This window comes from Girardinichthys multiradiatus, chromosome 12 (genome assembly GCF_021462225.1).
Source record: "Girardinichthys multiradiatus isolate DD_20200921_A chromosome 12, DD_fGirMul_XY1, whole genome shotgun sequence".
Taxonomy (NCBI): domain Eukaryota; kingdom Metazoa; phylum Chordata; class Actinopteri; order Cyprinodontiformes; family Goodeidae; genus Girardinichthys; species Girardinichthys multiradiatus.
Genome location: NC_061805.1, coordinates 27,261,618 through 27,288,933, shown reverse-complemented (window position 1 = coordinate 27,288,933; position 27,316 = coordinate 27,261,618). Strand labels below are relative to the sequence as shown.

The 27,316-nt window shown below is 38.8% G+C and overlaps 1 protein-coding gene across 5 annotated transcripts in view; it reads left to right on the top strand.

The window, feature by feature from the left end:
• grid2 (glutamate receptor, ionotropic, delta 2) overlaps positions 1–27,316 on the top strand; it is a 749,910-nt gene that overhangs the window by 532,464 nt on the left and 190,130 nt on the right. For all 5 annotated transcript variants that reach the window (XR_007040614.1, XR_007040615.1, XM_047381418.1 and 2 more), the window contains exon 9: positions 26,571–26,672. Coding sequence is in view for 3 of the 5 variants with exons in the window: in XM_047381418.1 (XP_047237374.1) it covers positions 26,571–26,672 (102 nt within the window). In the remaining 2 variants the exon portion in view is untranslated. The remainder of the gene's footprint in view (positions 1–26,570; positions 26,673–27,316) is intronic.

Sequence of the window (27,316 nt, the reverse complement as noted above, 5' to 3'; positions counted from 1 at the left end):
GGAGCAGTACGGCCCGTGCGTCACCTTCTTCATGGTATGTGTTTTACACACAGTAGAGTCCTGTGCACGCTCGTGAGGTTACTAGGTTACAATAAGTTGAGAGTGGCACTTTAATCTTTCCCTAATTTGGTGTTCCTCTTCTTTGCTGTTCTCATTCTTTACCCAGAGACAGAAGATAATTATACCTCACCCTTCTTTTTCTAAGTACTATACAGCCACAACCTCTTCCTTGAAACCTATATACAAAAACATTAATAGATTCCTGTCTCGCACCTACATGGCTTCTGTTAAACTAATTTTTTGCCCTTTACACTAAGAAACCAGACTAAGAAAACAGTCTTAATGCTACATTGCATATTATAATACACTCAGCACTAGATTAAAAGCTTAATCATTCTAACAATCCCCCCTTTTACTCCTTTTTCTTTTCTCTTGCTCTTGGTGGAAGACACACGCATTTTCTCTCCCTCCCTGCTGATCCCTGCTTCTGCTTTTTGTCTGTATTTTTCTCAGTGCCTCACTTTGCATATCCTCCAAACTTTTAAATTATGGATTTGGTCAGCTGGACTCTCAACATAATTGATCAAATGTTTTTCTTCTCAATGGGAAGACAGGGTAAAGGAAACCCTCTTGTCCAGACAGGACTTTCTTCTCTGGATACACAATGGATTCTTGGCAGCAGTGGAAGATTGTGTGCCTGACTACAATGTCGGTCGAGGGCATAGAAAATGTGTACATATTTGGACTTTTGAGAACAGGATTTCTGCTTTTTTGAGTTGGTGGTTACCTGGCTTATCGAGTGATTCGCAAAACGTGGGCGGCTGTTCAAAGCATTCTAAAGGTGCCTGCGATGTTGGATGGAGTCTGTGGAGCGATCAACACTCAGACTGAAATGTTAAGAGAGCAGAATCGCAAGCTGGACACGATTCTTGAACAGAATCGCAGCCTGGCAGTGGTTGGACTCAGAGGTTAAAGGATATAATCTTTGAGAAGTTGTACGCTCGAGATCTGCGGAAAGTACCAGAAATTTGGCTATTTGGATTTGCAATTGAGACATACAAGTAAAACTCTTAAGGTAGTTGGAAATTCAGAACTGCCTGAGCCACAACATTTATTGTTTTTCTAAATCTGCCTCCCCAATGTGGCCTTGGCAACTTCTGCTAACTGGCCATCGACAAAATATCTCCTGGATGTTATTTAAACACGATGCTCTTCCCCAGCACTCCCCTACCAGTTGTGTGCTGTTGGGATCCACAGCCATGGATTTCAACATTAAACTCCGGTACGGACCTTTCGGAAACTTTCAAAATAAAGTGCATTGACCTTCTTCTGGCACAGCCAGGAAACGGGATAACTGCGGACTTCCTGTGACGCCACTACCCAAATAAAAGCACAACTGTTGCTACATCCGCCCTTTTTCAAACGGCCTTCCAGAGGGACCGGATAAGGGGGACAAAGCGCGCTGATGTCTCTTTGCGGGCAAACAGACATACCCTCTTCAACTGGCTCCAAGGATGTCATACGATCATCGATCATATGCAAAGTTATGTACGAATTAAATACTGTCTGTGTATCCGGTATTTTAATTCATGAACGGGGAAATTAAGGTGTAAGAGTTGCTTACTTTTTCCTCTGAGGCCTGTGAAGCAAATTGTCCCAGAGAAGTACCATACAGAGACGCGCGGTCTCTATGAAGCCGAGCGGAGCGTTCTCCCAGTCTGGAAGGAAGACAACAGAGACCCCATCACCATGCAGTGGCGTTGGCGGACAACGAGCCGTTCTACATCCACAGCTGGAGGTTAGCGGGAAGCTAACCCTTTTTGTTCACAGAACGAACGCACCTTCTGATCGTGAGAAGCTGAGGAGGTTAGCGGGAAGCTAACCCTTTGTTCACTGTGGATTCCTTCTTCAAACATCATCGTCGCTTGGACAACATTCCTCACCACAATTCATGAGGTTAAGTGTTTGGGCAGAATAATATAGAAGTGGTTTAGATTGAAATGATCTGAACGTTTTCATTTATGAAGTTTGGTTTTGTTTTTGTGAAACTCGGCTATCTTAGTGCTAGCAGGCTATCTGCAGCACACGTGCCGGTTTGTGTTCTTTGTATGTTTTTAAAGTTAAGACAAACTTTATTTAAAGGGTGATTTTTAAACAGAACTTTGATCATAACGCGCCGTCCGCGCTTATGCATTTTAACCCTTATATTAACCGAGGTATTTTAAAGGTATGTGTTTGTTTCTGGTGCTAAGCTATCCGCTTCTGTGTTAGCTCAACTGCTAACCGGTAAGAACACGTGCTTGCTACTAAAGAGTATTTAACAGAAAGGTTGTTCATTTCAAGCTAGTGAATAATAGTCCCTGAACATCATTTACTAGATTTGATAACTAAGTAAACACCATTAAGCCCATTTTTCCAGAAAGATTTGGCTCTTTTCCAAAATATTCCCTTAATAATATTTCTTCAAATATTATTTGAAGAAATGAAGGCAGCTAATTAGACACCGTTGAGAATTAGTCATCCAGAAGGTTGGTTTTATTCAGCAGATCATTCTTTAAAATATTATTTCATTAAAATAATATTATCTGATCTTGCATTGTGAAGGGTTGTCTAAACGTTTGCTGATTATTGCTTAAATTGGTTCCAAGACTAACTTAACTTCACTTCCAGATTCTTCAAGATAATCCTTGGTTCTCAAACATAAACATTGCATGGTAATGTTGCATCACTCTTTTGGTCATAATTTCCAATCATCTTTAATCAACTTGTTTATATTGTACATGGCCCATTAGTCTTTCCTATTCTTTAATTCTGCTTGGTAGTTAGTTGGATTGTTTTAGCATTGTAAAGAGTTTGTTGATTGAAATATGTTTGACTTTGAGTTGACTTATTTTTGTCAATAAATTCTTGTATTTTAAGAAATTGTGTGAATTCATTCCATATATGTGCAGAGTTTATGCTGTTCAATAATGTCAGAGCTCGTCTCACACCTTTCCGTTTTGTCCTAATACCATCGCCTTACTGGGCTGGCATTCACAGGACAACCCCTAACAGACCGCAATATTATTTGATAAAATATTAATATTAAATAATTTTCTCAGATTCATAATCACAACAGTGCTGATAGGACTATGTGGCCGATTGAGAAAACTTCCACCTCTCTTCTCAGCGACCATGGCGCTTCTATCAGTGTTGACAGTCTAATTCTTGCAAACACCCTCAAGATTCCACCATACCCTTGCTAAATCTTTACTTATGTTTGTGTTGCTTACCCCTGCTGAAGTTTTTTGTACTATTTCTTAGTAGAATAGAGTCTGAAATATGATTTTTTTTTCCTCCTATCTTACTTTACCTAAATGTGTGATTTCATTACTTTTCATAGATTTTCAGATTTCTCAGAAGGATTACCAGCAAAAGCCAATTATTATTAGTATTTCATTACTTTTTCATTGATTTTTTGTTTTATCAGAAGAATTACCAGCGAAAACCAAATGTTATTAGTAATTTGAACTTTAGCTGCTCTTACACCAATGACCCAGCTTTCTTAATTAGACTACAATGGACTGTTATTACTTAGTTCAACTTCAGTACCAGTAAAAGCAATATATCATTAGCACCTGAAAATGTAGATTAAAGCTGTTTTGTACCAGTGACTCAGCTTCCCTAGTTAGAATTCAGTAGAATGATGAGACTATTACATTTCTCAGAAGGATTCATAGATTTTTAGACTTCTTAGAAGGATTGTAGTATCATTGGATTTGTTTTTCTGTGTCTGTGTTTATTTTCTTTGTGATTGTATTGTATGTGTATGTACAGTGCTTTGAGTGTCTCATTACTGAAAATTGCTATATAAATAAACTTACCTTACCTTACCTTTAAAGGTGTAAACCAAAAATGTAAATTTTGCATGCTATTATGTGCGCTTCTTAAAACATTAAAGATTATTAAAATGTCATGAGCTTAAAAATAACCTTTAAAATAATATAGAAACTAAAATAATATGTGAAACCTTCTCATCAGGAGCATTACAAATTGATCCTATTATGCTAGGAACAGAGACTCTATACTAGATGTTTTAAGGCTTCTAACTCAACTGTAAAAGACTCTGAATTAAAACATACATAAATTCAAGACATAATAATGAACATTGCATAAAATATAAATGAATGAAAAGTAAAGAAAGAAGTTGTTTTTTTAGACCTTTAAAGCCATTCCTCCATGTCTTCCTCATCTGTGTCACCTGGAAGATCTACTGGAAGCTCTTTTGTGGTTACAAGAGGGTCAACCTCCTCATCTTCATCATCCTCACCTACAGGGTCGTTTTTGTCTGCTTCTAATAGAGGAGACTGGGATTATGATTCTTGATAAATTCAGAAAAATAATTTTTGAACCAACAATTATTGCTTACAAATATAAATCAGAGATGCACTCTGGTGTTGTGATTATGGGCTCAGAAGCTCTTAATAATTACAATTAGTTAATTCTCATAAAAAAATTATAATTATTAACTAAAACCACGCTAAATATCACTGCTAAATCAGCTGCGCCGATCGGTGGGGGAACTTTGACCTTATTTTGACAGATAAATCACTCTTGCACGAAATAAACACAAACGCTTCTCTTCATGTATGTGAACTTTTATTGACCATATAGCAATACATTTACTATTCTGGTCCAAAAATCTTCATCTGACTAAATATGCACTATTCTACAGAAGGAAGTAAAATGACATAAATAATAATAAAACAAAATATATGCGCATTGAGTGTCTATGAAGATCAAACCAAGAGTTTTATGGACAAAATGTGCAATTTGGGTCAACTTAGAAAATGGAGAAGAACCACTGTACAGAGACGCATTCCTAGTGCGCTGATGCATCTGGATGGGGGCTGTCAGCTGGTAGAATGGTGGAGCTGCGCCCCTTTAGCCACTAACAGCTGATTGCCCCAAATCTTGAACAAAGGGTCATAAAACTCTGAGGCAGGAACTTGGTGGAAAAACTCCTGTAATAAACTGGGACAAAGGAGTGGTTAGGCCATGAGGCCCAGACTGCAGCTGCTTTGAATGGAAAACTTTTAAAAATCCAACTTCTAACTCCTAGCTGATTTGGGATCAGCCAGACAAAAACATGAACATGCACCTTGCTGATCGGATCCACGCTCCATGATCAAACAACACTTGCACAGCAAATCAAACAGCTCAGCGTAAAACTCTTAAATCAACATTGCATACAACAAGTTAATACCTTGGATTAGCTACTGGTGATTCTTAATCACCTTAAACTATGCCTCACCCTGCCCATTCCTCTAAATACACCTATCCGATTTAATATAAAAAGAACAAAATTACTTTGACGTTGACTTCTTCTCTTCACCGAGTGTCACGCATCCATGATCAACTCAAAAACAGTAAACTTTTCATCCGTCCAAAATGGGAACAAAATGAGGAACCATTGCAGTCGACTGAATCAACAAGGAGGAAAACTCATCTCCTTGGCAACAAACCTCTGTGGGTTTTCACCTGCGCTGGAGTGTTGGCAGGGTCTTCGATCGGTTTATGAATCTTCTGACCTTCTTGTATCAGACAGATTTCCAGCTTTCAAGCTCTTCCGGGAATGACCATGTGGAAGAAAAGTTCGCCTGCAAGTTTTTGTCTCTCCGGATATGTGCCTCCGTTGCTTCGTCCCGTGAGACACAGTGGAAATGGCGGCGAAACTTTGTTTCCACAGCTTTTTATAGCTCTGATAATGTTAGCTTCGACAAACTGCTGAGCTGTGCATGTCGAACTGCACAGCCCAGTTGGTTCATCCAACCAATATGGATGACTCCAACAGCTGCACAGGTGACACTTGTTTAGACATGGCAGTTGCAATAAGGCGGTTAACCATGGATCTGGCACAAGGAATACAACAACAACCACAGCAGAGTACTAAAGATGTTATTACAGACATTATAATGGCAGCATTTGTTCCAAATTGTTTCTCTAGCCAACTTGTTATGGGATATACCTGAGTTTTCCGCCAGTTCTTCTGTAACAGAACCATCAGTGGGGTAGGGTATTGTTGGTCATTTCACTACAACACATGTCTCCAAAGATCACGCAAACGCCTCCTTTTTCTGCTAACATCAATGGCCATTCAGCTTTACCAAGTCAAGTCATGATGTGGGAGCTAGTTGCTCAGCTAATCCCTTTAAAGCATCATAGACGAAGTTAATGAATTGCTGATTGTAGTAAATGGAATTAATCCAATCCACATTTTTGTTTATTAGAATCAGCAAAAAAAAGATGCCCACCCAGATGCAACTTGATCTAAAGTTCTATATTCAGGCACTCCTCTGGAAACACCTATGGCAGCAAGACTCGTGGATTTGAATCTTTCAGAGGTATATAATGCTCAACTCTTGTAAATGTTGATTAAGGAGAGAATAGTGCCTCTACTGCCCCAGGGACTATTGTGGTCTTTTTATCTAGGATCACATGAGCACATACCTGTCCAGTTAGCTGGTGGGACAGCTTTTATTTTCCCATCCCCAGAAACAAAATGTACATCTGGAACTGGTTTTGCAGCATTTGAAATCCATATTGAAATACTGCCATTGTGAGAGATACGACTCTGCCTTATTGCAACAATCCTCAACAGGTAGTGAGAATAACATATTTGACATTTATTATTGATACCTTGATGTTTCACTACAAATTCCCTAACTAGATCAACTGACTCACTGCTAGCAGTGAATTTGTCTTTAAGTCAGCCATTACATTTGGTGCGGCAATTGAATGGATTTCTTTCTGAAGGGATGCTAATGAAGGCTTCCGGCAGTCCACTTCCCATACGCACTAAGCACTTACTTTTAGTAAGAGGTCTGGCAGTCTGGTTTGCAAATTAATACAATGGATTGTTTTTAGCCAGCTTGTATTCCATTTTACAGTGAAGGAATTGTCTTGGATAACTATAGACCATTTGGTGTGATCTTGGGTTTGGCTCTTTGTGACCTCAAAGTAAATAATTATTATCAGAATGAAAATACACCAAATAATAAAGATCACACCAATGATTCTCTAAGGGTTGTTTAGAAAAATTATGATGGTTCAGAATATCCTACCCTTTAGCCAATGTTTTTAAGATTCAGATCCTGGACCTGCTGTTGCCAAATCAGTTCTGACCTCGCTCAAAGGCCGCGGGTGATGGAAACTGGGTGCACAATATGTCAGATAGTGCCAAATTGCTCTAGCTTGACCTTTTAACTGGACGGCATGGGATGTAAGTTCCGTCACTTGATACGACCGTAACCACCTGGGTTCAGATCACTTTGTCTTGTGAACTTTAACCTTCACCCAGTCTCCAACTTTCAAAGCTGAAGTTTGTGTCTAGTTTGCCTCTGGTACAGCGCTCTGCACCTGTGTAGACATAACTTTCGTCAAGTTATTGAGAGTTTCATCTAGATTTTTCTGCACAGATGTCCAATGAAGGCATTTGGCCTGGTTCAGGTGGAGGTCCATCTATTTTTTTTTTTTCCTGTCAACAATTCATGAGGCATTAAATGTATTCCAGCACCTGGTGAGTTCCTCATTGCATGGGAAAGGCATCCACCCAGTTCAGTTTGTTGCCATGACATTTTTGCTATTTCTCCTTAAAGTCTGATAAGCTCTCTCGACTAATCCTTGAGCTTCTAGGTGATAGACCGAGCCAAACCTGAGTGTTATCCCTAAAGCTTTTTCCACTTTAGCTAAGTGTGTGTTGTTAAAGTGTGTTCTATTATTTGATCTTTTTTACTCTAGGAGCTTCAATCCTAAGGATTAACAATTTTTTCAGCCAATTATAACTATTTTGGCTGTTTAATTTCTGCATGGGATTGCTTCAACCCATTTTGTGAATCTGTCAACCATTACTAATATGTATCTAAAACCTTTCACACGATTGTCGGCTCCCATGTCAGTGAGGTCAATGGTGATTTTTTGAAGGGTGCTGGGGGCACTGGAAAATGTTCTAAAGGGCACATGAATGTCTTTTTTAGAGGTTATGTTCAAAATAGGTCTGACAATCTTCAATGCAATTTGCCACTAGTTCTGTCATTAACGGGTGCCACCAGTTTATTCCATAGTGGCTTGAGTTATTTTCCTTCCTTCATGAGATGAACCATGAGCCTGATTTAGCAACAAGTAGCAGAGTTTTGCAGGTGCTACAAGTCTGCCATCATGTGATCTCCAATGTCCATTTTTTTGTGTAGCTCCTTTCTGAGCCCACATGTTCTGTTCATTGACATCAGCTGCTTTACGGATATCCTTGATGTCATCTTCGGTGTGTGTTGAACTTCGGAAGTGAGTGTCTTCTGCTCAGGTGTGTACCCTCCAGTTTGTTTAGCAGCCTGCTCAGCTGCATGGTTTCCTTCTGCCACCCATGAGTCCAATTTCTCATATCCTTTACCGCTGCTACTGCTGCAGGGAGTAGGATGTCTTTGACTAGTTCTTCTAATTGTTCCTTGTGTTCCTTTTGCATTTGTTTGCAGTGGTAAGTTCCTTCTTACCCACTGAGGGAGGTTTGTCAACATGCACTGCTCCATGATAGTAAGCACTATAAGTATAAATTCAATTCAAAAATACTTTATTTATCCCATTGGGAAATTAAATGTTGTTGTAGCTCATTATGAGGGTTTCCTCAAAGAGCCGTTGTAGATGCTGATGGCTGTGGGGAGGAAGGATCTCCTGTAGCGCTCCGTCTTACAGCAGATCTGAAGAAGCCTCTGACTGAAGACACTCTGTTGTTGTAGGACAGTCTCATGAAGAGGAAGCTCAGGGTTCTCCATAATGTTCTTCATTTTATGAAGAATCCGTCTTTCCACAATGATCTCCAGAGGTTCCAGAGGAGTCCCCAGAACAGAGCCAGCCTTTTTTATCAGCTTGTTGAGCTTTTTTAAGTCTCTGGCTCTGATGCTGCTTCCCCAGCAGATGATGGCAGAAGAGATCACACTTTCCACAACAGACTTATAGAAGATATGCAGCATCTTGCTGCAAACACCAAAGGACCTAAGCTTCCTCCAGAAGTACAGTCTGCTCTGTCCCTTCTTGTAGATGGGGTACCGAGGTATTTATACTCCTCCACCACCTCCACTTCTTCTCCCATGATATAAATAGTTGTTGACTTATTCCTGTTTCTCTTAAAATCTACAATCATCTCGTTTGTTTTAGTCACGTTCAAAATGAGATGATTGTTTCCACACCATGCCACAAAGCGGTCCACCGCCTTCCTGTACTCAGCTTCTTGTCCATCTCTGACCCAACCCACAATTGCAGAATCATCTGAGTATTTCTGCAGATGACAGGAGTCTGTCTTGTACTGGAAGTCTGAGGTGTACAGAGTGAAAAGGAATGGTGAGAGTACAGTCCTCTGTGGTGCTCCTGTGCTGCTGACTACCTGGTTAGACTCACAACCCTTCAGTCTCACAAACTGTGGTCTGTTTGTCAGGTAGTCTTTGATCCAGGAGATTGCTGAGGCCTCCACCTGAGTCTTCTGGAGTTTCTGACAAAGAAAATCAGGTTGGATTGTATTAAATGCTCTGGAGAAATCAAAGAACATGATCCTCACAGTGCTACTGGCTTTGTCCAGATGACAGTGGGTTTGTTGAAGCAAGTGTATGATGGTATCTTCAACTCCAACTCCACAGCGATAAGCAAACTGAAGGGGGTCCTGATGGTTTACTGTTTGCTTACTCAGGTGGGCCAACAGGAGTCTCTCTAGGACATTCATGATGTGAGATGTCAGGGCAGCAGGTCTATAGTCATTGAGGACTGATAGGTGAGTTTTTTTTGGTACCAGAACAAGACAGGAGGTCATCCACAACACCAGAACCTTCTTCTGGGCCAGGCTAAGGTTCAAGAGGTGCTGCAGAATCCCACAGAGCTGCTCTGCACAGCCCTTCAGGACTCTAGGGCTGACATGATCTGGACCTGCAGCCTTATTCCGATTCAGTCTTTCAAGTTGCATCTTCACTTGACTTCTTGAGACACACAGGTGGAAGGGGGAAGCAAAGGAAGCATCAGCATCTTCTGATATGGTTGAAGGCAAACATGTAGAAGCAGAAGGGTCTAGGGCTGAGGTGGAAGATAAAAAATGTGAGGTGTTACTGGACAGCTTTGGGTCCTGTGGGTCAAAGGAAGGTGGAATGTGTGTTTGGCTGTGAGCAGGAGAGGAGGATGCGTAGCTTGTTTCTGAACTGAACCTATTGAAGAATGTGTTCAGTTCATTGGCTCTGTCCAGACCTCCATCGGTCTGATCATCCTTCTGCTTGAAGCCTGTGATCTTCTTCATCCCTGTCCACACATCTCTGATATTGTTTTGCTGGAGCTTGCTCTCCAGTTTCTTCTTGTACACCTCCTTGCTGTCTCTTATCTTGACTTTAATTTGCTTCTGTATACTCCTCAATAATTCTCTCTCTGAAGGCTCATTTTTTCTTGTTAAGCAGGTCCTTCAGGTCACTGGTGAAAAACAAGATTGTGATCTGATTTGCCTAGAGGAGGTCTTGCTGTAGAGATGTATGAGTCCTTGACATTTGCATAAAACAAATGTCAAGGACTCATACAGAGTTTTGTTTTCTCTGGTAGAGCATCTGACAAACTGTTGAAACGTTGGAAGTGTAGCAGAGAGTGAAGCATGGTTAAAATCACCAGAAATTGCCACAAAAGCATTGGGGTTTTGTGTGTGTAGCTTAGCAACAACTGAGCTGATGGCATCACATGCAGTGTCGGCAACAGCGGACGGGTGGAACATAAACTGTTGCCAAAATAACACTGGTGAACTCTCTGGGTAAATAAGATGGACGAAAACTTACTGCCAACATTTCAATATCTGGACTGCAGAGATGACACTTTACAGTTACATGTCCTGGATTACATCATCTGTTGTTCACAAGTACTGCCAGTCCACCTCCTTTACATTTGCCGCTCCTCTTTAAATCTCTGTCTGCTCGTATGGTTAAAAAGCCCGGCTGAGAGACGCTGGAATCGGGGATATGATACTGCAGCCATGTCTCAGTAAAACACATAATACTGCATGCCCGGTAATCTGGCTGGGTCCTTTGTAGGGCTTGGTGTTCATCCAACGATCTCACATTGCCCATCATAATCGACGGAAGAGATGGTTTGAACACCCTCCTTCTCTCTCTTCTCTTAGCTCCTGCTCTGCATCCACGGTGTCTCCTTTTCAACTCATCAGGGACTTGGGGTTGTAGTTCAAGTATTATTTGAGCTTTTGAGATATTAATCAGCTGCTCCCGGTTGTAAGAAACAACCCTGTTGCCATGGCAATGCATAATAACAAATGTCCAAAAATAGAAAGTATTAAGAAAAATCCCCCAAGCTGCACAGCATCCGACACCCTAGTGGACAGTCGTCCAAAAAAAATCAATTGTATCCACCACAAGAGGAATAGTTCCCAAAAAAGAATAAATCACAATCAAAAGTAACAGCTACTCCAACCTGCTGCCACCTTGAGCGGCGCCATTGTTCACTCTGTTTCCTTCTGCATGCTTCAGTGCTTCTGTGAGGGCCACCACTTCTGCTAATTGTGCAGAGGCTGGTTGTGGTATGATTCCATTTTGAACCACAGTTTGTTTGTCTTCATTTGGCTAGACAACTGCAAATAACACTACATTTCTGTTCTGTAACAAGAGCCATCTGTAAATAGTTCCAGCTCAGGATGTAGTAGTGGCTCTGTTTCCAAGTTCTCTCTTCATTTCACTTGCTGTGCAGCCTACTTTTCACAGTTGTGTGGCTGGTCTGATGTTTGTTGCATTGTGGTTGCAAAGTTCACTTGTTCTGTAACATAGGTGATGTGAGGCTAAAGTAGGATATCAGCAATTTTTCGTTTCCTTCTGGCTGACACGTTAAAGGCTTGAGAGCCTAAAAAGGCAACAGCTCCATGGCTTGTATTTATTTTTAGTTAATGGCACATCACCATTGAGTGGAGGCATGCAGGTTTCTGTTGCCAGCTGAGGCCACTATGTCTCTCAGTGGTTGTGTGATGAGAGAGTATCCAGGAACATGATTTCTTCTGTAACCTGTGAGTTTCAGAAATGTCAGCATTTGTTGGACTGTCGGTGGCTTGGGATGATTGCAGAATTGCACTGCGCTGAGCGGATGTCAAAGTGTGGTCCAAATTTGAAATAACTCTGCCAAGAAATGTGACAGATGTCCTGCATAGATGTAATTCTCCTTTTTAATCTTGTACCCCTTTTCAGCTAGCATAGTGAGAAGTGAGTATCATCTTTACAAGTTTTTCAGCTGCTGGTGCAGCCAACAGGAGATCATCCACATACTGGAGCAGTGTTACGTAGTCTCGTGGCTGGTCTAGGGCTTTCAGTTCTTCCCAAGAAGGCCCTCAGGTCATCCACACACAATTGTTCACCCGTTGTCAAATTTCAAAACAGGTTATCCAACCTTGAGATAACCGCAGGCAAAGGAGGAAGGGCACACAGCAGAGGCGCCAATTCTCTATGTCCAAGAGGCATATAAGCATCAGTTTTTGATCCTATTGGTCTCAGAGGGTGACCAACAGGTTTTTTTTGTGTTTTATGGGCCCTACAGGAGTGGTTGAAAATGGTGACTTATGGGGATTTGAGGAAAGGGCTGAAGCTGCAGCGGAGGCTCTACCTTGATCTTTGTTTTTATCAGGAGACTGGTCACCTTTTAATAACAACTTGCCTATTTGCATTCAAAGTGATGCATCTTCATCTGTTTCTATTTTTTTTGTGTAACCGTGTCCAAAATATTGATTTTAAGCTATGCACAATGGCACATTTTGATGATACATAGGGTAAATGTCATAAACAAAAGCTATGTCATATGCAGAAGGAATCCTACAATGGAAATCAGCACTTTTATGACATGAAAAACATTTGGGACAGTTTTGGCACATTTGATTAAATTGTGCCAAAATACCAGCTCTGCCTGGCACATTGCCCATTAAAACTTTTGTGGAATAATATGCTTCAACTGATTCAGTCCAAATTTGCTGCATTTATAGTCAAGATGTTGATGAATACAGCCTGAGGCTTCTGCTGGGATTTCAAGTTTTTTTTATTGTGTTTTGCAATGTTCATTAATTTAAAATTTTTGGCGAGGCTCAAAATGTTTTCTTTTTTTTTTGTTTAATCACAAATAAATCAGATATATTAAGAGTTATAATAGTGGTTCCACTGAAATAATTTCCTTTTATGTCTTACCTTTACATAGGTACCATATGTTTGCATTTAGACTTGATAACTGTGGAGATGTACTTGATTTATTTCAGTTATGTAATTTCAGGTGGAAATTTCTCTAAAACCCCTTAACAGGCTAATTAATGCATTGTAATGCAGGAGGAGGCATTTGTGTACAGAAAAAAAAAACAAAAAAAACGTATGCACAAAAAGACCATGGTCATCTCAGAATGAAAGCCTGCATTGCCAAGATTTGCACTGAATCATTCTCAAGAACTACCAGCTTTGATATTGAGAATGGACATGTTCTTCTACCTCCGCCCAATTTTTAAAGCTGTTATCCAGATGAGTATCTTCTTTCACTCGAAATTGTGGATCTATTATAAAACCCCCACTGAGTAATTAATAGATTTCCACTGTGGGATTTCATAAAAATGCAAATGATTTTTTTAAAGTGCATCTAAAAACCTGCTAATTCTGCATTGTGTTGTTTTAGGTTGATGAGATCACACCGGGCATTTTAAATGTAATAGGTTCAACCTTGCTTATTTAACACAAAGTCTGAATCTGACAATCATTAAAATGGATTTAAAAAATTTTGATTTCTGAAAAATTAAGATGAGATTTACTTTTCTTTCATATTCCACAGCATTTTAGAGTTTAGCTTTCCCCTATACAAACTAAAAGTGTCAGTAGACAAAAGGGAAATAATGTTCTACATCACAGTTTAGTTGTGGTTTGAACACTCATTACTCATGTCATGCAATAATTATTACCATTACATGTGCACGCATAATTTCTGACTCCACATGTATGTGCATATATTATGTATGACACATTCTTGCTTAACTTGTTTTGAACAGGTCTTATGGACTTCCTTCACATACCAATTACATTCTATTCATAAGATAGCACTGAAATAGTATAAGTACAATATGTTTAGTAACTTTGCCTTTTTTATTGTTTAACAAATTATTTGTGAATGGAAATGTTTTACCTTTCAAGCTTTTACAGATGGACTATTACACTTACTGTTATGGGTGGTTAGCATGGTTTAAATAAAGCAGTTTGTGCACATATAGTCACTGTATAAAAGCTTAAAAAGTTAATTTGCTGCTCTTCGTATCTTTGAAGGGTGACATGTTAACAAACTCATACCTATGAATCAACATTTATGCAATGCTTTACAGCAGCTATTTACTGTAAAATGAGGGTTTTTCAAGGAAAAGAGCCAGGCTCCACATGCACAGATTTTGGTACACGATATGGTTCAAAAATATAACTTTATTTGAACTTTATTTGACGGCGTGGAAGCTATGCCACTGATCATTTGTTTTTTTCATTGCAGGATTTCTTTTACATCAGTTAAATGTCTGTGCCTTTTAGAATAGCGACCTAAATAAACTGTCAAAAAAATTGACAGTTCAGGGGTGGAGACTGCTGTTAGCAAGCAGAGAAGTCTTGCACACCCCAGCCACAACCCCAATTTGAATACATTTTAGGCCTACACATCCTCATTCATTGAAACATTTCACATTACCACAGACACACATGCAAACACTAGGATGTGGAGGAGCTTGGCTCTGGGGCACAATGTAGTCCTCTATTGCCTCCACCTCGGCGCCTGTGCTGGTTCTGTGGGGAGTGGAAGTGTGGGGATTGCTTGGGGTTCCCTGACGCCATCAGGTGGGGGCTGGCAAGGGGCTGGCCCTCTTGGTGGGATCTTGTTTGTGTGGGTGCTCGGGCCACGTCCTGGACTGGTAGATTCCCGTCGGGTAACCTGTTGGATGTGATGGCCTGGCCGTGGGCAATGGGCAGGGGTGACGCAGGGCTCTGATGGGCATGCCTCCTTCTTGACCTCCCAGAGGTTAGCTCACCAGGTGGGATGGTTATGTGTTATGATGGTTATGTCTACCTTTATTGTGGTTATTGAGATTATATTATTTCCCATTTTATCAAATAATAATTAGGTTTGTTAAGTGTTGTCCTGTGAATACCAGCCCAATATGGTGGTGGAATTAGGACAATAGAGAAAAGGGTAAATCAAGCTCTGGCATTACTGAACAGCAAAACTCTGCACACACATGGAATAAATTCCAAACGTTTCTTAAAATACAAGAATTTATTAACAAAATAATTCAAGTTAAAAAATCAATTAAACTCTTACTATGCTAGAATAATTCAACAAAAACTGCCAAGCAAAACGAAGGAATAAGAAAACTAATGAACTATATACAAAGAAAGGAACAAGGGAATCAATATAAATGGTTAAAAACCAAGACTAATAAAATTATGCAATATTACCATTCAATGTTATTTATGTTTGAGAGCCAAGAATTATCTTGACGAACCTGAAAATTAAGTTTAGATTAGTCTTAGAACTAACTTAGAACAATAATTTGTATACCTTCAAACCACCAATCATAAAGCAAGATCAGAGGAACAGATAAAACATTATTTTAATAAAATAACATATTAAAGAATACTTTGCTGAATAAAAACCAAACTTCTGGCTAATTAATTATCAATGTTGTTTAATAAGCTGTCTTTAATTAGTAAAATAATATTTAAGGAAATATTATCTGGAATGGGAAGCATCAACCTCTCGGGATAAATGACTCTTAATGGTGTTATCACATTTAGTGAAATGATATTTAGGGAAATAATATTAGGGAAATAATATTTCCTTATTAGAAACTCTTAACCTTTTCAGCACAGTAATCTCTTAACTAGCCATCACCGTGGGTAGTGGACCACCAAAATGGTGACAAGGAACACCTACAGACTTATAAGATGGTGACGAGTTGCTTGTAAACCTCTGACTTTACTGGTGCTGGCATCAGGCATTAGCGGTTGTAGCTAACAAAGGCGTGTTTACCACTCCTTCCAAGTCAAACATGTACCTTAAAATATCATTAATAAAGATAAAAGAGCAAAATTGGTGGTGATGGTGCATTATGGCCAGTCTGTGTTTAAAATCACCCTTTTAATAAAGTCTGTTCTAACTTGAAAACAAAACACAGAACAAATTACTAGCAACAGGGTGAGAGGTCTGTTCATATAAGCTGGAAAGACAGCCTGCTAGCACTTAGATAAATCATGACAAACAAGCAAAAACATCATGAAATAATTGTATTTATATTATTTTATCCTAAACTAAATTCCTCTACCCAAACAGCACCTCTTACATAAACCGTTCTGGTTGGGCAATGAGTTGAGGAGCAAAGTTGTCTGGTCTGGTCTGGTCCAGCCCCCGTGGCGGGCAAGAGTTTCTGTCCAACCTCAGTTGAGAGTCATTTGGATTGAGACTGAGCATAAATGGGGAAAGTGGGATTCCAGCCATGACTCCTCCTCTTCCTGGGCTGCTAGAAGTAGGTTAATGTGATTTTTAAAGGTGCAGGGAAGTTCATACCAGCCTTTCGATTGTGTACAGTTCGTTCCATTTTCTATCCATGTTTTATTCCATGGCTGGGGCCCGACACCTTGGTCCTATAGAGTTCTCGTTGCTGCAGTGGGCGTACACCTGCCCGGCATGTTGAGGTACCCTGGCGGGTGTCTCTCTTGCTTGGTGCTGGGCAGCCATATTGCCAGGTGTAGGTGGGGGCACAGGGCTTCTAGGGGGGTGGGACCCTGGCTTGCCCTGCGGGGCGGGGGATGGCTGTGTGCCTAGGCTGGGGTGGCTCGGGTCCTGTCTTGATTTAATAAAGTCAATCATGGAATTAGGATTGAGTCTTGAGACATCCTTTTTCTAGATCAAAACAGCTCTGGCACATGTAGGCAGCCAGCTCCAGCCTGCAGTGCCACAAAATCTGTTTTTTTGCAAATGTGTGATTTTTGTGTACAAAATGAAAGAGGGAAATTTCAGTGGATTTGTTGACTTACTTTCTGTTGTTTCTCTCCACACAAGATACTCTAAAAACTTTAGTGACTTTGTTCCCTTTATTAGACACCTTCTGAATTATCCAACCCCTGAAGAGAACAGAGACTTTAATTGACTATATTTCTACATGATTACCTTCATTTGCTGTTGCAATTTTTGTGATAAAATCTGTTTGTTGTTGAGGCTTGAAGTAGTCATATGCCTAATTGCCTTTTTTTATTTCTAATTACGTTCAAAGTGGTACTTTTTATCAGACAGTAATTATAATGATTTAATTATTTATTTATTAAATGTTTTATTCATTTTATTCATTCAGTCATTTATTCTGTCATTTTATTGTATCATATCAAAGGATATCATAGAACAGCAATGTTAACTAAAAGTGAATCGAAATATATTGGATACAAAACTGTACATTTTAATGATACACTGAAACTGAAAAGCATAGCTGCAGTTCAGTCAAGGTTCCACGTCAGAGTCAATTTGTATAAACACTGTAAAGTGAGATTTGGCAACTGGTTGTGCAGTGCCCTGATACCAGTGCAGTCTGGACTCTTTTAGTGCAACAAACTGTCCCTCTGTGCTGGCTGATAGACAGAGACAGTTCAGATGAAGGAGGAGAAAGACTGGGAGATTCTTACTGCCTTTCGATCTACCAGCAGAGTGTTGAGGGAATAAAAGTAGAAAAGAGCACAGGCAACAAGAAGGAGCAGCTTGCAGCTTGTCTTGTCTGTGTTTCTGCCTGAGGACTGATGCTTAACTGCTAGGGAGGAACATGACTGCTTGCAGTTCACAGGAGTATTACAGGGCTAAAATAGCCCTGGTCCAGTTAGCTGTTATTTTGTTTACTTGCACTAATGCAAGGCAGATAGTAGCAAATAATTGTGTACATTTATTCATACAGGTCCTTCTCAAAATATTAGCATATTGTGATAAAGTTAATCATTTTCCATAATGTAATGATGAAAATTTAACATTCATATATTTTAGATTAATTGCACACTAACTGAAATATTTCAGGTCTTTTATTGTCTTAATACAGATGATTTTGGCATACAGCTCATGAAAACCCAAAATTCCTATCTCGCAAAATTAGCATATTTCATCCGACCAATAAAAGAAAAAATTTTTTAATACAAAAAACGTCAACCTTCAAATAATCATGTACAGTTATGCACTCAATACTTGGTCGGGAATCCTTTGGCAGAAATGACTGCTTCAATGCGGCGTGGCATGGAGGCAATCAGCCTGTGGCACTGCTGAGGTCTTATGGAGGCCCAGGATGCTTCGATAGCGGCCTTTAGCTCATCCAGAGTGTTGGGTCTTGAGTCTCTCAACGTTCTCTTCACAATATCCCACAGATTCTCTTTGGGGTTCAGGTCAGGAGAGTTGGCAGGCCAATTGAGCACAGTGATACCATGGTCAGTAAACCATTTACCAGTGGTTTTGGCACTGTGAGCAGGTGCCAGGTTGTGCTGAAAAATGAAATCTTCATCACCATAAAGCTTTTCAGCAGATGGAAGCATGAAGTGCTCCAAAATCTCCTGATAGCTAGCTGCATTGACCCTGCCCTTGATAAAACACAGTGGACCAACACCAGCAGCTGACACGGCACCCCAGATCATCACTGACTGTGGGTACTTGACACTGGACTTCTGGCATTTTGGCATTTCCTTCTCCCCAGTCTTCCTCCAGACTCTGGCACCTTGATTTCTGAATGACATGCAGAATTTGCTTTCATCCGAAAAAAGTACTTTGGACCACTGAGCAACTGAGCAACAGTCCAGTGCTGCTTGTCTGTAGCCCAGGTCAGGCGCTTCTGCCGCTGTTTCTGGTTCAAAAGTGGCTTGACCTGGGGAATGAGGCACCTGTAGCCCATTTCCTGCACACGCCTGTGCACGGTGGCTCTGGATGTTTCTACTCCAGACTCAGTCCACTGCTTCCGCAGGTCCCCCAAGGTCTGGAATCGGCCCTTCTCCACAATCTTCCTCAAGGTCTTACCCTCTTGCTTGAGGGTGTCAATAGTGGCCTTCTGGACAGCAGTCAGGTCGGCAGTCTTACCCATGATTGGGGTTTTGAGTGATGAACCAGGCTGGGAGTTTTAAAGGCCTCAGGAATCTTTTGCAGGTGTTCAGAGTTAACTTGTTGATTCAGATGATTAGGTTCATAGCTCGTTTAGAGACCCTTTTAATGATATGCTAATTTTGTGAGATAGGAATTTTGGGTTTTCATGAGCTGTATGCCAAAATCATCCATATTAAGACAATAAAAGACCTGAAATATTTCAGTTAGTGTGCAATGAATCTAAAATATATGAATGTAAAATTTTCATCATGACATTATGGAAAATAATTAACTTTATCACAATATGCTAATATTTTGAGAAGGACCTGTATATTCCATTTTATTTTTCAACTTTCCATGTACATTGATTTAGTTGCAGCTGTGAATCACTGTCAGTGCTTTATGCACTTTTCTCACCTCTATTCTCTCAAAATGTCATTTGATATCGATTGCATTTTGAATTTATCATGAGAGGTGGGTAACAATCTGACTAAAAGCTTGTAAAAGCTTGTTTAAAAATGTCCTTTGATGTGTTTGCAAAAGAGAAACAAAGCATGACAGGCATAAAATCTCAATTATCTCTTTAGAGTGTGTGTATGTATATACGTAAAGAACAGTATCTGATGTTAGTGTTCATTTGTGTGGATGTGCAGTGCGAAAGGGTTTATTGTAACAGTAAATTACTCTTTTGTACCCACACAGCACTGGTCAATTGTCCAATTATTTTTAAATGTGTGCTACACATCCCTTGAAATGCCCAAGGTTCCTGTGTGTGTGTGTATGAGTTTGTAAAGATGAAGGTGTTAAAGTTAAGAAATTGTATCTCCATGTTTAGCTGTCAACTATACTCAGTAAACTGTGTTTCGTGTGTGTGCACGTGTATATGTTTTAGAATATTCACTTACATAACATTATTTTTTAGCCGTTTGCACAGTTTGTTTATCTTGCCATTTATGTTGGCAAATCTAAAAATATGCTCATGCCGTGTAATTTTTCGACATGTCCAAAGTATCCGTGCAGCCTGACTTTGCTGATTATCAAACTGTGCATGCTATATGCAGGTTTACTTCAATGTGTCAGAGGTAGGAGGGATTCCTTTGTCTGCTGCTATGAAGATAATCAGATGCACTGGGCCACTCAGATAGTCAGGCTGCCAATAAAGGTTTATACTCATTTGACCACACACATGCAAAGCACGCTTCACTGTCCCCTGTTACATTAAAACATAAATTATGTAAATATACAATGCATGAACACTGAGATACATTCAGGTTTAGTTTGATATATTGTATATATTTTCATTTTGTTTGACTTTGCTTTGTCTGTCTTCATTTCCTCTTTGTCATCCACTTGGATGGGAGAAAGGAAATTAAGACAGCACCCTCTCATTGTTATGATTAATGCAAGTGCAAGTTCATCTGAAAAAGAGTATGTCAGATTAATACAGTAAGAGGCACTAAAGATTTGCTTCTATCAGCATCAAATGGCACCAGACTTATCCTTAACAATATTTTACAAGGTAATTTCTAGCTAACTGTAAAAAAGCCAAAATAAGAAGTAATGAAATCTGTTCATAATGATTTTAACAATATATTGCTTTTGTAGGTACGTGGTTTAAAACAATTGAAGTTTCAATAGAAGCCTTTCGAATAAAAATATTTTTTCTTTCTTCACTCTGAAAAGTGGGTTTTAGCCATACTAATTTGTAGCCAGCTAATAAATTTCACTAATACAGTCATGAAAATGAACATGACAAATCCACAATTTCAATGCACACAACTAAAACATTCTAGGACAGAAGCTAACAAAAATGTTTTCATGTTTGCTTCACAACCTCATGTTACAACCACAGTGCAGAATTTTCTTCATATCACAACTTTCATCAAATAAAATGAATAAGTAACAACGTGTTTGTGTTGCATGTGTGTTGAATGTCAGCTTCTTGTGCCATCAGCTCTCTTAGAAGCATCTGGTAGCATAACATTAATTTAGCTCCAAAGGGTTTTTGTAAAGTTTGTGCTCGAAATAACATGCCCAAATCTATTTCTTGGAATTTACAAACTATTTAAATAATTATTGTACTAACAGTTATATTTTTCCAATGGAAGAGATAATCATGGTGTTCCTTTACTGCTGGTTTGTGTAAATCCTGTATGGATTTTGACAAAACTATTTTTCGAATCTGTGGGATCTCTGTTTGCTGCAGACATGCTTATTGTGTTTGTAGAAGCAGTATGATGATCAGCTGAGATCGAGTTTTTCAGTGATGCCATTTTGTGAAGTTTGTTTACTTTCTGATTCAGCTGCTTGTAGTTTTAACTGTTTTTGATCTTCGTAGAAATGTTTTAAATCAACCTTTAGTTGAGATTCTAACATTTCTGTGGATACCATGCATATTTATGTTTAACTAAGGGAACTTACACTAATGAAAGTGGAAAAAAAAAAAATTATTCCCTCTGTACTGGGGATTAAAGCTTAAGAGGTTACTTTATGACCCAGCTTCCATTCTTTTGTATGCCTCTTTTTGTGTCTTATGTGTTTTTTCACTGTATTGCTTCTTGTTATCTGTTTAGCCCTGCATGATAACCTGCTTTTCCAAATTTATAAGTTTTCAGAATCAGATACAGACATACAAATATGACTGGACTGTGTCACACAACATATCCATGAAGATCAGGGCATATGCTCACATTTATACAAAATGATTGAGGGACACAGTGACACTGGGATTGTGTTCAGGAAAATATTTTTCTTCTGCATTCAAATTAAATGTAAGTTGGCCCAGCACCAGATAGAAGATTACAAAATATCTGCCATGTTGTAAAATGGGCTAAAAGTTAGGCTATCTTGCCAGCCCCTCATCGCCACCTCCAGGCTGAAACAAAGATAACATGTAATGTATTTTACATTATGTATGCATATAGATAAATTCTGGTAAACCAATTGTATGCCATTAAATGTTACTATATGAAAACAGTGTTATAAAAAGAATTAGATAAGGACTGCATGTAATTTTGGCTATATAGTAGATATTGTTTACACATATTCTGTGAGTTGTTTGAGGTCTCTTTCTGTGATAGGAAATGATAAAGATGTAATATTTCCAGATGTAATATGACACTACAAGGCATGAGAAAGTCTTAGCAGAATCAAAACTGTCAAACAAATCAACTTTTGCATTCCTAAATAGTAATGGCAGTTTTAATGTGGTTGAGAGAACCCACAGTGCCATGCAAACATATTCATACTCAATTTTTGTTACTTTTTGTCATATAACTATCACATATTTATTAGGTTTTTATGTCAAAGACTAACACAAAGTGGTGCATTTTTGGATAGTGAGAGAGTATGATTAAATGCTTTTTCAAACTTTTTTTTTTTTTCAAAGACAAATCTGAAAAGTGTGGAATGGACTGTATTTACTCTCTGCCACCCCAAACACTCCTCTGTATGTATACAGAGTTGAAATTACACACAGATGAACTTTATTTTTGCACATGATAGATAGATAGATAGATAGATAGATAGATAGATAGATAGATAGATAGATAGATAGATAGATAGATAGATAGATAGATAGATAGATAGATAGATAGATAGATAGATAGATAGATAGATAGATAGATAGATAGATAGATAGATAGATAGATAGATAGATAGATAGATAGATAGATAGATAGATGATAGATAGATAGATAGATAGATAGATAGATAGATAGATAGATAGATAGATAGATAGATAGATAGATAGATGATTATTTAAAAAATTTTGATTTTCTTAAGGAGAAATGCTTCACATATGCAATACAATATTAACTAAATAAAGCTTCATAAAAAAGAAACCAGTTCAGATAAGTATTACCACAAGTATACGGACCACAAGTGAATTGATAAGAGATTACTTAAATCTTACAACCAACAGTAACTTTAGCATTTTGAAAAATGGATTATGCGGCATTTCCCTCTCCCAGTTTTTGTGTGTATGTTTTAAGCCGAAACCATGCTGTTTCATTCTGTGTGTGCATTCCAGTGTGTTTATGTACCTAAATCACTTATTTCTTTCCTACTGGCTCTCTGTCCACAGGGAAGCCAACCTACTTTGATCTTTGAAGCTAAAAATAATATTTTATTGAAAGCATAATGCAGTACAGAGATTATATAATGTGGTCCTGGGGAAAAGACTGGACGTTTATGATGCAATTTGATAGACATAGAGGTCTGGATAAGAACCTTGCAGCACCTTTTGAATTTCAGAAAATCCTAATTTTTTACTGCCTATATCTGATTACCAATAATGTTTCTTAAAGGGGAATTACTTGGCTTTTCAGATTACACTTTTTGTCAAGGTGTTAAAATATTTATCTTGGTTTCGCATGTAAGGATTATGATTCTTGGTTAATTAATATTTATCAAAAATTATAATAAAAAAATCATAATTCAGAAAAATAATTTCTTAACCAACAATCATTGCTTACGAATAGAAATCAGAGCTGCACTTTGGTGTGGTGATTATGGCCTCAAAGCATTTAATAATTACAATTAGTGAATTCTCATTAATAATTGATAATTATTAACCAAAATCATGCTAAATGTCACTGTTTAATCAGCTGCTTCACGAATCGGTGGGGGAACTTTGACCTTGTTTTGACAGATAAATTACTCTTGCACAAAATAAACACAAACACTTCTCTTTATATATGTGAACATTTATTGACCATATAGCAATACATTTACTATTCTGGTCCAAAAATCTTCACCTAACTAAATATGCACTATGCTACAGAAGGAAGTAAAAATGACTACCTAATAATAACAATAAAAGAAAATATATGCGCATTGAGTGTCTATTAAGATCAAACCAGCAGTTTATAGACAAAATGTGCAATTTGGATTAACTACCTCCTGGTGTGCGGATGTCTCAATTTTGGTGATCAGCTTGTAGACGGTGGGCTGCGCCCTTAGCCACAAGCAGCTGATTGCCCCAATTCTCAAACAAGGATTCATGAGACTGAGATGGGAACTCAACGGAAAAACTCCAGTAATAAAACTGGGACAAAGGAGTGGTTAGGCCACGAGGCCCAGACCGCAGTTGCTTTGAATGGAAAAACTTTAAAAGTCCAACTTCTAACTCCTGGCTAATTTGGGATCAGCCGGACAAAAACATGAACATGCACCTTGCACAGCAAATCAAAACAGCTCAGCATAAAATACTTCAATCAGTATTGCATGCAACAATTTGATACCTTGGATTAACTACTGGTGATTCTAAATCATCTTAACTATGCCTCACCCTGCCCAAACCTCTAAATTCAACTATCCAATTTAATATAAAAAAAAAAACAAATTTCTTTGACGTCGGTTTCTGCACTCCACCGGTTGAGGATGGGTCAGATCTGAAGAAAAACGGGGGGGGAAGGAATCACACGTCTGTGATCAACTAAAAGAAATGGTAAACTTCTCATCTGTCCAAAACGGGAAAAATTTGAAGAACCATTTGCTGACTGAATCAACAAGGAGGAAATCTCATCTCCTTGCAAATAAAATCTCCAGGAATAGCCATGTGGAGAAAAAGTTTGCCTGCGAGCTTTTGTCTCTCCATATATGTGCATCGTCACGCTGGAAATGGCGTGATGAAAGTTTGTTTCTTCAGCTTTTATAGCTCTGATGACATCAGCTTCGATGTCCATCACTGCAACACAGGCTGAGCTGCGCATGTTCAGCTGGGCAGCCCAGTTGGCCCAAATGGATGACCCCAAGATCACTAACCTGTGCATTTAAATATTTCTTCAATGTTCTTGGAAGAAATGTTATGGAAGAAAAATTGTGTTTCTGACATTTGCAGTGTGTAGGAAAGGTGCATTTGTTGTTTATAATGCAAAGATCTTGAGTAATTTTTGTCTTCAGACACAAAAGACTTAAAAAGCATATTTGTTATGAAGTACTTGCGATTTGTATGCAGCCTTTTACATGTCAGCTGTTGAAGCACAAACAGTTTAGTTACTATAGGTGTGCACAGATTTGTAACTTTATTGCAGGTTTCCAAGCCATTTTCTCAGTTAAAGTTGCAGTATGTAACTTTTGTAAAAATTAATTTTTTACATATTTATTAAAACTGGCAGTCAATCAGTATTCTACTGTCAGGACATCAGAGCAAGGAGGAATGTCTTAGCAGTGTCAATCACACTCACGTATTCGCTGCTCACACCTCCGCACAGCAAAACTGTTGTACTAGCTCAAAATTCCCACTTTGCTGCAGCTCTGCTAATGGCGCTGTGCTAAAGATTTGAGGACCATGTTTGTAGTCAAAGTATACGCAGGCCAAAGTCGATGTAAAGCATATTGTTTCATCCTTACCAATGAATGTGCCATAGCTGTTTATCTGCCATCATCGGTGGCCCTCCTACTAGCTTGTGCATTCATGGCAGGTTCCACTGTGGAGGGAGGGCTGTAGCACAGCAGAGAGCAAGGAAGAGGGACCTGTAAGGTTTTTTTCAGAACTCCCTACTGCAATGTTAAGAAAACTATGTACACATAGTATTGCTGTTGGAGATCATTCTGTTAAAGAGCACAAAAAAACAACATTGCATGGGTATGTAAAGTTAAAACGTTTTTAAAAAGGTTACCATCTGTATGAATATGTTTTAGAAAAAATATTTTTTCTTGGCCCTGCAATGAACTACTAATCTGTCCAGGGTATACCTCACCTCCTGGCTGTTGACTGCTTAACATGTAGAAATACCTATTGAATCTCAAAGTTACTACAATGATTAAAAAGATGGCAAGCCTTTTAGGGATATCCTTCAATAAAACAGATATTAATATTAATGAGGTTTGACAAGTGCTTATTAGCAATGGGAAGAAAAAAACCTTATACAGATGTACAATTTTTCCAATTTTATTTTATTTTATTTTTTGTGTCAATAGTTTTGTGTTTTTTACACAAAACTATTGACACCAACGAAAATCAGAGACAACGATTGCAGTTTGTAGATTGTCTCTAAACCGCCATTTCAGTTATCAGATTGTGTTTACTTCTGCATAGCCTTCGGATGTACTCCCTCACCTGCATGACAAAGCGCTACTCATCACCTGTGGACATAGTAAGTTCAGGATTTACCGAACTAAAGGAACAGATTGCAAAGCTGGAGTCACAGTTTACCAAGCTGAGGAGAAAGATTTCCCCAAACTCTATTTTCACCTTGCGCTTAGCTCTAAAGGGTTGAGCATTTTTATGCATAATCATGATTTTAAGGGCCCAGAATGCACATATCATCATGTTTTACTACTTAAAACAATCTACTGTGCTGTATGCTGGGACTGTGAAAAACCTGCATTTGGAAGTGAAATGGTATTGGAAATACAGTACATGTAAATCAAAAACTAAATTATGTTCATGTTTTTAACATCTTCCTTTTTTTGTGGGTACATTGCAGCTCGCCACATGGGACCCAGTTCATGGACTGAATGGTACTCTGACTGACAGGAAGTTGGAAAACAACATGAGGGGAGTTGTGCTAAGAGTCGTCACTGTTCTGGTGAGTAGGTGACGAGTGTGTCCTTTTTTTAAATTGGGCTCCCATACACACACGCACACACACACACACACACACACACACACACACACACACACACACACACACACACACACAGATACACAAGTACAAGATCGGTTTCATCTATTAGAAGACACATTTCTCACTCGAAAGAATGAAAATGGCCTATTTTGACCCATGCTGTCATGTTAGACATTACAATTTGTACACCACTGTGTTATTCTATAGTTGTACTGTAGCTCTCTCTCCATCCACCTCTATCTCTGCAGAGATCCAGCAAGAGGCATGTTAAGAGCTTATGTAAGAATATGAAAATGAAAGAAAAAGAGATTGTTAAAAGAAGAAAAGAGGAATCAAAGAAAGGTGAAATACAGATACAGTGAGATGACAGTCTATTAATACTTCTTCATTATATTGTATAGCCCCATGTTTCGACAGCAAAGTTACCAAGACTATTGGAGTCTTGACGATGTTGGAGCTCCTCCTTATCAGCTCTTTCTGTCTTGCCTGCAGGATCGATTTGATTACATCCTATGAGTGCTTTAAGGTTTTACTGTTGTGAATTCTTCATATCCTGTCTTTGAAGTCAGAGACTGGAAAAATGGATACCAGACATCTTTGTGGCT